This window comes from Artemia sp. Qi Xiang Cuo, chromosome 17 (genome assembly GCF_049724085.1).
Source record: "Artemia sp. Qi Xiang Cuo chromosome 17, ASM4972408v1, whole genome shotgun sequence".
NCBI classification, from domain to species: Eukaryota; Metazoa; Arthropoda; class Branchiopoda; order Anostraca; family Artemiidae; genus Artemia; species Artemia sp. Qi Xiang Cuo.
The window spans coordinates 45,671,132-45,686,656 of record NC_142810.1 but is presented as its reverse complement, the minus strand read 5'-3'; the positions used below and the strand labels follow the sequence as shown (position 1 = coordinate 45,686,656).

The following is a 15,525-nucleotide window of genomic DNA, read 5'->3' as shown; positions in this document are numbered from 1 at the left end:
AGTTACGTATTGCTTAAATACTATACATGTGAATATTTTCCCTGAAGATAAAAAATTCTAGTTCAATTTAAAATTTTCTCAACGAAGTGAAGAAAAGTTCAAGTTCTCTTCTGAATTTTCTTAAAGAAGTGAAAAAAGTTAGCTCAATTCTGAATTTTACAAATGAAAATAAAAAAAGCTCCCACTTCAGTTCTTAATTTCTCAAAGACATAAAACATTCAAAGTTCTCTTCTAATTTTTCCAAGAAAATAAAAAGGTTCCACTTCAGTTCTGGTTTTTTCTGGAAGAGAGAAAAAATTTAAAGTTCTATTCTAATTTTAAATTAAATTTTAGCTCCTTTTTATTATGGGTTTACCCCTCAAATTTTTAAATTAGAAAATTAGGGACTCGTTCTATTATTAAAGACAATTGTTCAAACTTGTTCATCTAACCTCAAAAACAATAGGTTAGGTTAGTTATAAATAAATATTAATAAATAAATAGAAACATTTCTACATGTTTAACTTAGGTTTGGTTAGAACAACTTATCATGAGTGCTCATGATAAGTTAACCTAACCTTTTCCGGCGAGTAGGGTTAGCTTAGGTTAGGCTAGATTAAGTTAGGTTAGATTAGGTTAGAGTAAGTTAGGTTAGGTTAGCCTACGCACGCTTCACTTAGGTTAGCTCAGGTTAGGTGAGAGACAGGCAAAAAGTTAGGTGTATGATTAGGTTAAGTTAGATTAAGTTAGGTTAGGTTAAGTTAGGTTAGGCTAGGTTAGCCTACGTACGCATGCGTACGTAGGCTATCCTAGCCTAACCTAACTTAACCTAACCTAACTTAACCTAACCTAACTTAACCTAACCTAACTTAATCTAACTTAACCTAATCATACACCTAACTTTTTGCCTGTCTCTCACCTAACCTAAGCTAACCTAAGTGAAGCGTACGTAGGCTAACCTAACTTAACATAATCTAAACTAACTTAATCTAGCCTAACCTAACCATACTCGCCGGAAAAGGTTAGGTTAACTTATCATGAGCGCTCATGATAAGTTATTCTAACCTAACCTAACTTAAACATGTAGAAATGTTTCTATTTATTTATTAATATTTATTTATAACTAACATAACCTATTATTTTGGAGGTTAGATGAACGAGTTTGAACGATTGTCTTTAATAATAGAACGAGTCCCTAATTTTCTAATTTAAAAATTTGAGGGGTAAATCCATAAGACAAAGGAGCTAAAATTTAATTTAAAATTAGAATAGAACTTTAAATTTTTCATCTCTTCGAGAAAAAACAAGAACTGAAGTAGAACCTTTTTATTTTCTTGGAAAAATTAGAAGAGAACTTTGAATGTTCTATGTCTTTGAGAAATTAAGAACTGAATTGGGAGCTTTTTTTCATTTTCATTGGTAAAATTCAGAATTGAGCTAACTTTTTTCACTTCTTTAAGAAAATTCAGAAGAGAACTTGAACTTTTCTTTACTTCGTTGAGAAAATTTTAAATTGAACTATAACTTTTTATCTTCCGGGAAAATATTCACAAGTATGGTATTACTTTTTCTATCTTCCACCGAAAAATTTAGAATTGAACTTTAAATTTCTTCATGTCTTTTGAAATAAAGAACTGAAGTGGAAGATTTTTATTTTCTCTGGTGAAATTAGAATTGAATTGTGTTCTTTGGTAAAATTCAGAAGAGAACTTGAATTTTTCTTCACTTCGTTGAGAAAATTTTAAATTGAGTTAGAACGTTTTATCTTCTGGGAAAATATTCACAAGTGTGATATTACTTTGTATATCTTTCACCAACAAATTTTTAATTGAACTTTAAATTTATTTATGTGGTTTTGAAATAAAAAACTTAAGTGGAAGATGTTTATTTTAATGTGGGTAAATTATAATAGACCTGTGCTCTTTGGTAAAATTCAGCAGAGAACTTGAACTTTTCTACACTTCGTTGAGAAAATTTTAAATTGAACTAGAACTTTTTATCTTCCAAGAACATATTCACAAGTATCGCACTACTTTTTCCATGTTTCACAAAAAAATGTAGATTTGAACATTAAATTTCTTTATGGCTTTTTTAAATTAAGAACGGAAGTGGGCGGTTTTTGTTTTCTCTGGAGAAATTAGCAATGATTTATTTTTTAGTAAAATTCCGAAGAGAACTTGAACTTTTTTATCTTCTGTGAAAAATTTGGAACACTATTTTAAATTTTTCATCTCTTCGAGACATATCTGAACTAAAGTGGAAAATTTTTATATTATTTGGAAAAATAGAAGTGATCAAAGACTAATTTCTTTTTCATTGAGAAAATTCAGAAGAGAACTTGAACTTTCCTTGACTTCGTTGAGAAAATTTTAAATTGAACTAGAACTTTTTATCTTCCGTGAAAATATTCACAAGTATGGTATTACTTTTTCTATCTTCCATCGAAAAATTTAGAATTGAACTTTAAATTTCTTTATGTCTTTGTGAAATATAGAACTTAAGTGGATATATATATATATATATATATATATATATATATATATATATATATATATATATATATATATATATATATATATATATATATATTGCTCTGAAATGGTCTTTTAAAAGTATTTTTCAGTGTTTTTCGATAATCAGGCAATTTTCTCAAGCTCTTTTCTCAAGGTCATAGCTTTTGAATGACAACACTAACATCAAAAATTAAACGGTCAGAATTAGAGGCTGTTTCCAAAGATTTAGAATAAGAAAAAATTGTCAGGTGTGGGACTCGAACCCACGACCCCATATGGGGACCAGATCTTAAGTCTAGCGCCTTAACCACTCGACCAACCTGACTTGTAAACAATTCTTGATCATATTCATATTGTAATTCAGTTTCATTGGTAAAGTTCAGAATTGAGCTAACTTTTTTCTCTTCTTTAAGAAAATTCAGAACCTCGTCTAAATTAACCTTAAAAACAATGAAATAAAGCTATGTCGACTTTGTATATTTTATTCAACATATCCGACAATGCGCTGGAGGGGTGCATTCCTGTCGACTTTTGGAGGATTTTTCCTTATTTTTTAATAATCAGGCAATTCTCTCAAGCTCTTTTCTTAAGGTCATAGCTTTTGACTGACAACACTAACATCAAAACTTAAACGGTCAGAAATAGAGGCTGTTTCCAAAGATTTAGAATAAGAAAAAAAAATTGTCAGGTGTGGGACTCGAACCCACGACCCCATATGGAGACCAGGTCCTAAGTCTAGCGCCTTAACCACTCGACCAACCTGACATGTAATCAATTCTTGATCATATTCATATTGTAATTCAGTTTCATTGGTAAAGTTCAGAATTGAGCTAACTTTTTTCTCTTCTTTAAGAAAATTCAGAAGAGAATTTGAACATTTTGCACTTTTTTAGTTTTTTTATTTATTTAATCTTTTAAAGGCCCTAACAATTTAGGTTCTGCATAAATCCTTTTACAGAAGTTATTTAGTGAAATCACAAGACATGATGAAAGAAAAAAAGTGTATAAGAAAAAAATTGTCAGGTGTGGGATTCGAACCCACGACCCCGTATGGGGACCAGATCTTGAGTCTAGCGCCTTAACCACTCGACCAACCTGACCTGTAAACACTTCCTGATCAGATTCATATTGTAATTCAGTTTCATTCTGTGTGTGTGTCGTCTCTTTGTGTGTGTGTTGTCTCTCCATTCAGGCTGAAGGACTAAGACCTCAATTCTGAGCAAGTGAATTTCCACCATTCAGGTTGGTGGACTAAGACCCTTATTCTAAGCTAGTGAATTTCCACCATTCAGGATGGTGGACTAAGACCCCTATTCTGAGCTAGTGAATTTCCACCATTCAGGCTGGTGGACTAAAACCCCAATACTCAGCTAGTGGATTTCCACCATTCAGGCTGGTGGACTAAGACCCCAATATTGAGCTAGTGGAGTTCCATCATTCAGGTTGGTGGACTAAGACCCCAATTCTGAGCTAGTGAATTTCCACCGTTCAGGCTGGTGGACTGGGACCCCAATACTGAGCTAGTGGATTTCCACCATTCAGGCTGGTGGACTAAGACCACAATTTTCCAACTCTTGCATTTCATGACAGAAATTCTAATTGTGTGTGTAAGTTTTTGTGTGCATGTAAGTTTTCGTGTGCATGTGTAAGTTTCTGTGTGTGTGTGTGTGTGTGTGTGTGTGTGTGTGTGTGTGTGTGTGTGTGTGTATGTGTGTGTGTGTATGTTTGTGTGTGTGTTTCTGTGTGTGTGTGTGTTTGTGGTTTTGTGAGTTTGTTGTGTTGTGGTTTTGGGTGTTTGGTTTGTTGATGTGTGTTTTTTGTTTTGTTGTTTTTTGTTTTTTTGTGGTTTTTGTTTGTTTGTGTGTTTTTTTGTGTGTAGGTGTTTGTTTGTGTGTGTGTTTATGTGTGTGTATATTTGTGTCTGTGTGTGTGTGTGTGTGTGTGTGTGTGTGTGTGTGTGTGTGTGTGTGTGTGTGTGTGTGTGTGTGTGTGTGTGTGTGTGTGTGTGTGTGTGTGTGTGTGTATGTGTGTGTGTGTGTGTGTGTTTGTGTATGTGTGTGTGTGTGTGTGTGTGTGTGTGTGTGTGTGTGTGTGTTTGTGTGTGTGTGTGTGTGTGTTTGTTTGTGTGTGTTTGTGTTTTTCTGTGTGGTTTTTTGTTTTTTTTTTTGTTTTTTTTTTTTTTTGTATTTTTGTTTGTGTGTGTTTGTGTTTGTGTGTCTTTTTGTGTTTGTTTGTTTGTTTTTGCGTGTTTGTGTGAGTTTTCGTGTGTGTGTATGAGTTTTCGTGTGTGTGTGTAATTTTTCTTTTGTGCGTTTAATTGATTGCGAGTGTGTGCAATTTTTTTTTATAACTACTTATCGAAATTGAATTTAAGTTTTCTAGTGATTATTTTGTTTTTTGTGTGTGTGTGTGTGTGTGTGTGTAAGTTTTTGTGTGTGTGTGTAAGTTTTTGAGTGTGTGTGTGTATGTTTTCGTGTGTGTGCATAAGTTTTTGTGTGTGTGTGTGTGTAAGTTTTTGTGTGTGTTTAAGTTTATGTGAGTGTGTGTTGTTTATTGTGTGTGCGTATGTGTTCGTGTGTGTGCGACTGTTTTTGTGTGTGTGTGTGTAAGTTTTTGTGTGTGTGTGTTTAATTTTGTGCGTGTGTGTGTTATTGTTTGTGTGTGTGTGTGTATGTTTTTGTGTGTGTAATTTTTTTTGTGTGTGTGTGTAATTTTTTGCGTATGTGTGTAAGTTTTTGTGTGTGTAAGATTTTGTGTGTCTAAGATTGTGTCTGTGTAAGTTTTGACGTGTGTGTGTAAGTTTTCGTGTGTTTGTGTATAAGTTTTTGTGTGCATGTAAGTTTTCGTGTGCATGTGTAAGTTTTTGTGTGTGTGTGTGTTTAATTTTTTGTGTGTGTGTAAGTTTTAGCGTGTGTGTGTAAGTTTTAGTGTGTGTGTGTGTAAGTTTTTGTGTGTGTGTGTAAGTTTTTGTGCGTGTGTGTAAGTTTTTGTGTGTGTGTAAGTTTTTGTGTGCATGTAATTTTTTGTGTGCATGTAAGTTTTTGCGTGTGGGTGTAAGTTTTTGTGTGTGTGTGTAAGTTTTTGTGTGTCTTAGATTTTGAGTGTGTATATTATTTTTTTGTGTTTTTGTGTAAGTTTGTGTGTGTGTGTGTGTGTTTGTGTGTGTGATTCTTTGTGTGTTTGTTTATGTTTTTGTGTGTGTATGTTTTGTGTGTGTGTGTGTGTATTTTTGTGTGTGTGTGTGTGTGTGTGTGTGTGTATGATTGTTTTTGTTTATTTTTTTGCTTGTTTGTGATTTAAATCTTTTTTTTTTTTGTTTTTTTTGTGAGGGTGTGTGTGTGTATTTGTTCGTGCGTGAGTTTGTGAGTTTTTTGTGTTCATGTGTAAGTTTTTGTGTGTGTAAGTTTTGACGTGTGTGTGTAAGTTTTCGTGTGTGTGTGTATAAGTTTTTGTGTGCATGTAAGTTTTGGTGTGCATGTGTAAGTTTTTGTGTGTGTGTGTGTTTAAGTTTTTGTGTGTGTGTGTAAGTTTTGGCGTGTGTGTTTTATTTTTCGTGTGTGTGTGTGTAATTTTTTTTTTGTGTGTGTAAGTTTTTGTGCGGGTGTGTAAGTTTTAGTGTGTGTTTAAGTTTTTGTGTGAATGTAAGTTTTTGTGTGCATGTTAGTTTTTGCATGTGTGTGTTAGTTTTTGTGTGTGTGTGTAAGTTTTTGTGTTTCTAAGCTTTTTAGTGTGGATATAAGTTTTTTGTGTGTGTGTGTAAGTTTTTGTGTGTGTGCGTGTGTGTGTGTGTGTTTTAGTTTTTGTGTTTTTTAGTTTGTTTGTGTGTGTGTGTAATTTTGTGTGTGTGTGTGTGTGTGTGTGTTTGTATGTTTGTGTGTGTGTTAGTTTTTGATTGTGTGTGTATTTTTTCGTGTGTATGTGTTTTTGTTTTGTGTGTGTGTGTGTGTGTGTGTAATTTTCTGTGAGTGTGTGTGTTTTTTTTTGTTTTGTTCATGTGTATTTTTTTGTGTGTGTGTGTGTGTATGTGTAAGTTTTTGTGTGTGTGTAAGTTTTGTCGTATGTGTGTAAGTTTTCGTGTGTGTGTGTGTGTGTGTAAGTTTTGTGTGTGTGTTTGTGTTTGTTTTTGTTTGCATGTTAGTTTTTGTGTGCATGTAAGTTTTCGTGTGCATGTGTAAGTTTTTGTGTGTTTGTGTGTGTGTGTTAGTTTGTGTGTGTGTTTGTGTAAGTTTTCGTGTGCATGTGTAAGTTTTTGTGTTTGTAAGTTTTGGCGTGTGTGTGTGAGTTTTCGTGTGTGTGTGTGTAAGTTTTGTGTGTGTGTGTGTTTTTGTAATTTTTTTTGCGTGTGTGTGTGAGTTTTTTTTGTGTTCATGTGTAAGTTTTTGTGTGTGTGTGTGTGTGTGTGTGTTAGTTTTTGTGTGTGTGTAAGTTTTGGCGTGTGAGTTTTCGTGTGTTTGTGTGTGTAAGTTTTGTGTGTGTGTGTGTGTGTGTGAGTTTTTGTGTGCATGTAAGTTTTTGTGTGCATGTAAGTTTTCGTGTGCATGTGTTAGTTTGTGTGTGTGTGTGTGTGTGTTTTTTTAAGTTTTTGTGTGTGTAATTTGTTTCGTTTGTTTTTTTTTGGTCTCTTTGTGTGTTTTTTGTTTTGTGTGTGTGTGTGTGTGTGTGTGTGTGTGTGTTTGCGTTTTTGGTTTTGTTTTTTTTGTGTTCATTTGTTTGTTTTTGTGTGTGTGTGTGTGTGTGTGTAAGTTTTTGTGTGTGTGTAATTTGTTGAGGGTGTGTGTAAGTTTTATTGTGTGTGTGTGTGTTAGTTTTTGTGTGTATGTGTGTAAGTTTTGTCGTGTGTATGCAAGTTTTTGTGTGTGTGTAAGTTTTTGTGTACATGTAAGTTTTTGTGTGCATGTAAGTTTTTGCTTGTGGGTCTAAGATTTTGTGTGTTTGTGTGTAATTTTTTATGTGTCTCAGCTTTTGTTTGTGGATGTAAGTTTTTTGTGTGTGTATGTAAGTTTGTGTGTGTGTGTGTGTGTGTGTGTAAGATTTTTTGTGTGCAAGTTTTTTTTTGTGTGTGTGTATAAGTTTGTGTGTGTGTAAGTTTTTGTGTGTGTATGTTTTGGTTTTTTTTTGTTTTTTTTCGTGTGTTTTTGTGTAATTTTTGTGTGTGTGTGTGTGTAATTTTTTTTTCTATGAGGTGTTTGTTTTTTTTGTGTTCATGTTTATGTTTTTGTGTTTGTGTGTGTGTGTAATTTTTTTTTCGTGTGTTATTTTTTGCGTGTGTTTTTGAGTTTTCGTGGGTTTGTGTGTGTGTAAGTTTTGTGTGTGTGTGTGTGTGTAAGTTTTTGTGTGCATGTAAGTTTTTGTGTGCATGTAAGTTTTCGTGCGCATGTGTAAGTTTTTGTGTGTGTGTGTGTGTGTAAGTTTTTGTGTGTGTGTGTGTAAGTTTTTGCGTGTGTGTGTAAGTTTTGGTGTGTGTGTGTAAGTTTTCGTGTGTGTATGTAAGTTTTTGTGTGTGTGTGTAAGTTTTTGTGTTTGTGTAAGTTTTTGTGTGCATGTATGGGGACCGGGGGAGGGCCTTTGGGGCCCTGGGAGGGCGTTTGGGGATCCGGGGCCCTTGAGGATTGGGTGGTCTTTTGGGAGCCCAGTGGACCTTTGGGGACCGGGGGAGGCCCTTTGGGGGCCCGGGGGACCCGTGGGGGCCGTCTGGCCCTTTGGGTGCCCGGGGGACCTTTGAGGACCAGGGGAGGGCCTTTGAGGGTCTGAGGAGAGCGTTTGGGGGATAACATTTCGAAATTTTTACTTTTTAGTTTACTTTTTGCGGCGCATCCCTGCGGCGCGTTCCTGCGGCGCATCCCTGTGGCGCATCCCTGCGGTACATCCCCTGCGGCGCACCCCCCGCCCCGCGGCGCATCCCCCTGCGGCGCATCCCCTTCCGGCACTTTACTGGCCCGCGGCGCTTCGCAGTCCCGGGGGACCGTCGAGGACTGGGGGAGGGCTTTTGGGGTCCGGGGGGCCCTTTGGGGGTCCGGGGGCCCTTTGAGGACCAGGGGAGGGCCTTTGAGGGTCTGAGGAGAGCGTTTGGGGTCCGGGGGCCCTTTGGGGGGCGGGGGGGCCCTTGCGGACCCGGGGAGGGCCTTTGCGGGTCTGAGGCGGGCGTGGGGGGGGCTGGTGGCCCTTTGGGAGCTGGGAAGGCCTTGGTGGACCGTACGCTTCCTGGGGGGTGGGGGTGGTGGGGATCGGAACCCTTTGGGGTTTGGGTAGAGGACCTCACGACACTGTTCAAATGAAACTTGTGTATTATAACGACCACAGAGTTTCACCCTCAAATTCTCTTCTATAATCTTCTTTTAGAATGTCTCTAACTGTTTCGCCGAAATAATTCCATAACCTGTCTAAAACAGTTTCGCCCAAATAATCCCTAAACGTAATTTCAGCGTGTTCCTTTTGTTTTCCCCCAAACGCCCTCCTCAGACCCTCAAAGGCCCTCCCCTGGTCCTCAAAGGTCCCCCGGGCTCCCAAAGGGCCAGACGGCCCCCAAGGGTCCCCCGGGCCCCCAAAGGTCCTCCCCCGGTCCCCAAAGGTCCACTGGGTTTTGCGAGTTCAGGGTGCAGGAATAGGTTTGGAAATTCATGTTAGGAAGACTAAGTCACTAAGGCTAGGAATAAGTGAAGATGAAAAGGTGATGTTGGGTAGGGAGAATATCGATCAAGTGTACAGCTTCACCTGCTTAGGCAGTATTAATAGTGAAGACAGTGGCTCCCTACCCAACATCACCTTTTCATCTTCACTTATTCCTAGCCTTAGTGACTTAGTCTTCCTAACATGAATTTCCAAACCTATTCCTGCACCCTGAACTCGCAAAACCTCTAATAGTTCATTCATTTTGTTAACATTCTCATCTAGGATGCTTAATCATCAGGAAAATCTAAATGCAGAAGAGTTGTACTTCCCCATTTGATTCTGTGTTCTCCCATTGCTTTTGCTGTGTTCTTCTTAATGAGTAAAATACGGAAAATATAAGTTTTAATACCCTAATACTCATTAATTTTCATAAGTTTGGTCATTTGCCTCCATTTTTTCCTAATTTGATGATAATTGTACAGAAGTTGATTAACTAAAGATACTACCAGGGGCATAATTTTCTATGGGACAGGGGGGAACTGCCCCTCCTAGACCTCGGTTTCCCCCCCCCAGACCCCATGTTGCCCCCCCAGCTGACATTTAGTTCCTTCCAAGATCTTTTCAAAGCTAAGATAAACCTGCATTATTCAAGCATCAACAGAAACCGATCAGTTTTCTTAGAACATATTTACCTTTATAGTACTATAAAGTACCTCTATAGTACTTTTATAGTGCTAAATAGTACCAAATGGCTTATTTTTTAGTTTTTGCTGTCATTTTCATTTGATTTGGGAAAATTGGCTCCAACTCCCCCCCCCCCCCAAGGATTCTGACGAAATTACGCCACTGGATGCTACATAGCCATATTCACAAAATTTAATACGAAGTTAATTTTCGATCGTCACAGCAGTTAATCGCTATCACCCTGAACGAAAAATGTAATTTTTATTACAAACTATTAACATTTTATTGAAGCTGGAATGTAATCCAAGTTTATTATTCCCTGCAAGAGAATATAAATTTGCCCCTGGAAATGAGACCAGTAAGTAAAGATCCACCGACCGACGGGAAGAATATTTTTTACTTTTAAACAGAAGCATGAGATGGGCTCTTTCATTTTCGCTGTGTCAGTATAATTCCATATAAATAAGTAATAAAATTGTTAGTAATAAAGTACAATAGATATTAGATGAGGGGAGGGTGAGAAAGAATTACAATTATTGGATTTGTGCCAAAACGCCTATTACAACTATTATTTGTCGTAAGGAAAGATTTAAGGGAAATGGGAACTTCTTGGGTTGGAGAAAAAGGGAGACTTTGAATAGATTGGGATTAAGAAGGAGCGCCCGTAGTTGTGTTTGCCTCAGGCGGCTTGGTGCTGCAGTGAGTTGGAAGTAGTAATAGTACTTCCGTAGTTGCTACTCAGCTGCAATTTGAACTTTTATAAATACAATAGATTATTCTTGGTGTAAAAAGCAGTTTTAAAGGCTATATGGTGTTAAGGCCGTGCAGAAATATTAGGCATTTTTTTGCTAATTATTTTACCGTTTGTCAATTATTAATTACATGTAATTAATATCAATTTTTAATTATATGTAAATACGTGTAATCTGTATAAAAGTAAGTAATTGCACGTCCAGGATGCTGGGAGTTGGAGACAAGGAGACAGAGGAGTTAAAGCGGAGACACCACCGTCTGAAATGATAATGACTTGTTACGCTTAATTAATTCGTATAAATCAAGGTGGAAGCTAGGGAGATCCAAGGGGGTTATCCCTTGTGGATACGTAGGCAGTGAGGGCTCGTTCATAAGGAAAATCATTTAATTTTTGCCGGCGAAAGAAGTCTATGAAGTTACAAAGGGCGGGGGGCTTCTTTTTACTACCAGTCTTGACAGCTCATTTTAAGACAATTCAATCTTCCAATTTTTTGTATCTGCTTGGCTTTATTTTCATGTTCATGAAATGCTTGGCATTTCTTGGCACTGCTTGGCTTTATTTTCATTATTCTTCCTCTATTTATATTCTTTAGGTATCTTATTTTTTTATCTAGACCTGCCATGGTTTGCAAAATCTTTTGTGTAGTTGCAACACACTTTAACTACTGTTTTTTTTTTGAAAAGTGTGGTTTGAAACTGGCACTTCAGGCGCTCCTCACTCTCAAGTTAAGCAAATGTTCAAACCTCCCCCTCCTTTCTCAGCTAAATTTTCAAACTTGTTTCTTGGTGTTCTTCTTAACTCACAACTGGGTGAGATTTGACTAAATTTCAGATTCTGATTCTGGTGAGGTCCCGTATTACTTCATACGCTTCGAAAACGTTTCATCAACGCAATCACTGATGATTGCATTGCAATGAGTTCCCTTAATTTCCCATGCAGCCAGCTTATTTGTGTTGTTCAATGTGGAAAATACCAAAACTATGAACGGTAAATGATGTATTTTTATTTAATATAGGTTTTGTCAGTACAGTTTCGTTCCTTTTTTACTATCTGGTTTTCAACACTAAAAACAATAAAGGAATTCAAATTTAGTTGTCAGGTTAAAGAAAAATTTCTAGAGCCTTAATTAAGCGCCACGAAACTTTTTGATCACTTCTTCCCTATAACCCTTTCTCCATTAAATGAACTACAAGCCCTACTTTTGGCAACTTTTCTGATTAACTCAATAATAAGATAGCTAAAAATACATACCTTTAGAATCAAATTTCATCCTGAATCCAAATATAACAATCATTTGTGTCACGAAGTTTTAAAGATTCTGTAAAAGTGTGTCTTAAATAAAAAAAAAAAAAAAAACATATGGCTTTGAATGCTATACAAATAATGAATATTTGTTTTAATTACATAGTATCTTAAGTTAAAGCAAAACACGCTTTCGTTGCAAAAATCAAGCGTAAAAACATGGTTGACGTGAAGTAACGACTGTGATCCAGTTCTCTTCCCCATGAAAATGGGCCCATAGTTAGGGAGTCCAGCTGAACGGTAACATCGATTCACTTTTATAACACACAGATTTTTAAAGATCATCAAAGGCCAGGACCCTCTAAAGGGAGTAGTGGATGTAGGTACTTCAAAATACCTTCCCAGGATATACTTTAGCCTGTAGGCCCATCCCTGAAAGGTTCGTTTTCCTAACCTAACCCCTTTCCAAGATAGCCAAAAGTAGATAAAGTAGAATTTTACCGGAACCGTGTCAAGCATCTGACCCCCATAAAACACTCATCCGCACGCACTCTCACCAACCGCTCAAAATCATAATCACCCCTACCAAACACTTCAAGTCTCCAATCACTCAGCTCCTCACAATCACACATCAAGTGATAAACGCTCTTGTCTAAACCTCCACGCATAGGACAAAAATAAGGACCAGCCCTCGAACTTTATCTCCCGATAAACTTTCTTCTTTGGCCCAGGGCCAAACTATAAGCACTCATTTTAATTAATAGCTTTATTTCATTTTTATTCAAACTATGGTAAGAAACCTTTTGATAATTTTTAATGCATAGATTTTCTGATGAAAATTTTTTCTTCTAGATTTTTACATTATTAGGGCACCATTCTGAAAGTATAATTTTTTTTTGTTTCTTTTTTCATGAGTTATTGTGAGGACTTTATTGAAAGGATCTTTTGGGGTCTCAGTAATCCTTGGTGATCCTCTGGGATCTCAGTTTTGTAAGCTCTTAGTCCGTAATTTTAAATTAATCTTTACTTTTAACAATGTTTTTGATTAATTAGATAATCTTAATCAGTTAATTAATTAACTAATCTTATTAACAAATAATATTAGTAAGTAGTCAAAAGACTACTTAAAAATTGTACTAAAACTAGAAATCACCTTAATTAAATTAAACGCAATGAACCTTTTGTAGCCGAAGGGGGCTAAGCATCCGTGTAGGTGCTACTTCACTATCCCCATGAAGTAAGAGATTAGAAAAACTGTAGGCTTTTATTTTAAGCTTGAAATTAGTTATTTGCTTACTTTTTAGCTTTCCCCATAGGATAAAAATAAATTTCCTACGTTTTTGAATTGGTTTAATTTCTGTAAATAAAAATCATGTTGTGGTATATACATTGAGAATTATTTAAAAAAAATAGCGCATTGTTGAAGAAAAGGAATCAATTCGTTTTATAGTAAAACTTTCCAGGGTGTAAGTTTTTGGTGTTCATGTTTTGTCAGCTTTCTTCTATGTTCTTGGAAATTTATTACCTTCTTTTTGCGAGGGTAGAACCCCTACTTACCATAATGAACAATATTGGAGAATGTTTTAAAAAGTAAGGATTAAAACGTTTAATTGTAATTTTGAAAGTCGAGAGAGCTGTTGTTTGGGTCAGCATTTTTTTGGGTCAACATTAACAATATTAAAATTTACATTTGCGATTGAGGCAGTAATGCAGTTCTTAGGAAACATAAAATTAGTTTCACACAGTAACTTTTAACATTACTTATGCCCAGGCACGTCAGTTTGTAATTTTCGACTATAACAACATTAAACCGGAAACATTAAACTACTTGATTTCGACGACTAAGTACAAGCTAACCAAATTGTTGGTATTTTTATTGCTTTTCATTGTTGACGATATTTTTTTTTTTTTTTTTTTTTTTTTAGATAGGGATAAACTGAAAAGGTGAGGTCAAGGGAATTTCTCAGATTTTACCAATCGATTTTGTAAAGCCAATAATAATTAACGGTGCACCTTACCAAAAGTATGGAAAATGTAGCATACGTAAATAATTTCTTAGAACTGCTTTTCCATTTACGAAAAATTAAGCAAGAAAAACGGGTTTTAATTTTTATAAAGTAGTGAATACAATAAAATAAACACTTAATTAAACAAAAATACTCCGAATATTTCGGCCCCACGTCCAGGAGCCTTTCTTAGCGGAAAAAAACGAAAAGAAATAACTGAAACAAAAAATTTTCTTTTTAAAAACCTTAACTTACATCAAAATAAAAACATACTAAACACATAAAGAGAAAAAAAACAACAAAAGAAAATATATAAATAAATAGGAAACAAAACTCACCTATTAAATAAACACTTCCATTCACTGGCGTATAAACAAAACCGAATGTCTATATTGATTCAAACACGCCTCCTCACAGTATATAAATGGAAATCTATCAAAAAATGAAGAATATATTTATACTTAAACCAAAACAATAAAGGTCAGCTAACTCCCGGTCCATAACCCCTAATTAAATCTCAGAAGCTGATCAACCAATGTTTGAATTATAAATTGAACGGATTCGTTTGCTTGCAAGCTTAGCTACGGCTAATTTATTTTTCCCAGAATTTAACCCATTCTGACCTTTGTTCGCAAGGTCATCTTTCGTTTCAGAACTATTATTAAAATCAGTACTGGTTTTTACCTGTCTTTTTAATCAAACTATTGTAAATTGAACCGATCCTAAATATCCCTTCATCTCTAATGATGCTAATACCCCCATTCATTAATTTTTTTATTTCTATAATTAACCCGAAACTTTGTAAAAGCCTTGCAGACATATTTACTATTTTTTGTTTGATCAAACAAAATAATCTGGTTAAAAAAATTATAAAAATGTTCTGCCCTGCTGACTCAAACGTTTCTGGTGTTTTGTTTTGTTTTAGAGAGCAATCTATGGCATTCTTGTGTTACTGTAGCCTATTTTCTAAAATCTGTTGTGTTCTTCCCACATAAAATTTACCACAAGAGCATGGATTTTAGAAAATAGGCTACAGCAACACAAGAATGCCATAAATTGCTCTCTAAAACAAAACAAAACACCAGAAACGTTTGAGTCAGCTGTTGCAGAACATCTTTATAATTTATATATATATATATATATATATATATATATATATATATATATATATATATATATATATATATATATATATATATATATATATATATATATATATATATATATATATATATATATATATATATATATATATATATATATATATATATATATATATATATATATATATATATATATATATATATATATATATATATATATATATATTTTTATATATATATATATATATATATATATATATATATATATATATATATATATATATATATATATATATATATATATATATATATATATATATATATATATATGGCTGGGTGCTTGACTTTTGTTTTGATTCCACTAGATTCCCGACAATCCCGAATCCAGTGGCATCATAGCTTTACTGTCAGATTTTGATTTTCAATCGGTAAGACGAGTCACAATGAAATGTTTTTGTCCAATCTTTGGAAGCAAGAAGTGTTTGTTCGCGAAATAAGGAAGATGGAGAGTTCGTGTTTTTCTTTTATGCGGACGATGGCGAAGATGATCAGGGCGAATAAAATTGCTTATACAGGAACTAATTCAAACAACAGCACAAAAATACTGAATTGTACTACAGTGTACCATAATTTTG

General features: G+C 35.0%; 1 protein-coding gene across 1 annotated transcript in view; it reads left to right on the top strand.

The window, feature by feature from the left end:
* The first annotated feature begins 11,402 nt into the window (after positions 1-11,402).
* Positions 11,403-15,525, top strand: part of LOC148942251 (uncharacterized) — a 41,029-nt gene continuing 36,906 nt past the window's right edge. Inside the window, exon 1 of the mRNA XM_089103001.1 lies at positions 11,403-11,526. Within this exon, the coding sequence (XP_088959127.1) occupies positions 11,520-11,526 (7 nt within the window). The 5' untranslated portion in view covers positions 11,403-11,519. The remainder of the gene's footprint in view (positions 11,527-15,525) is intronic.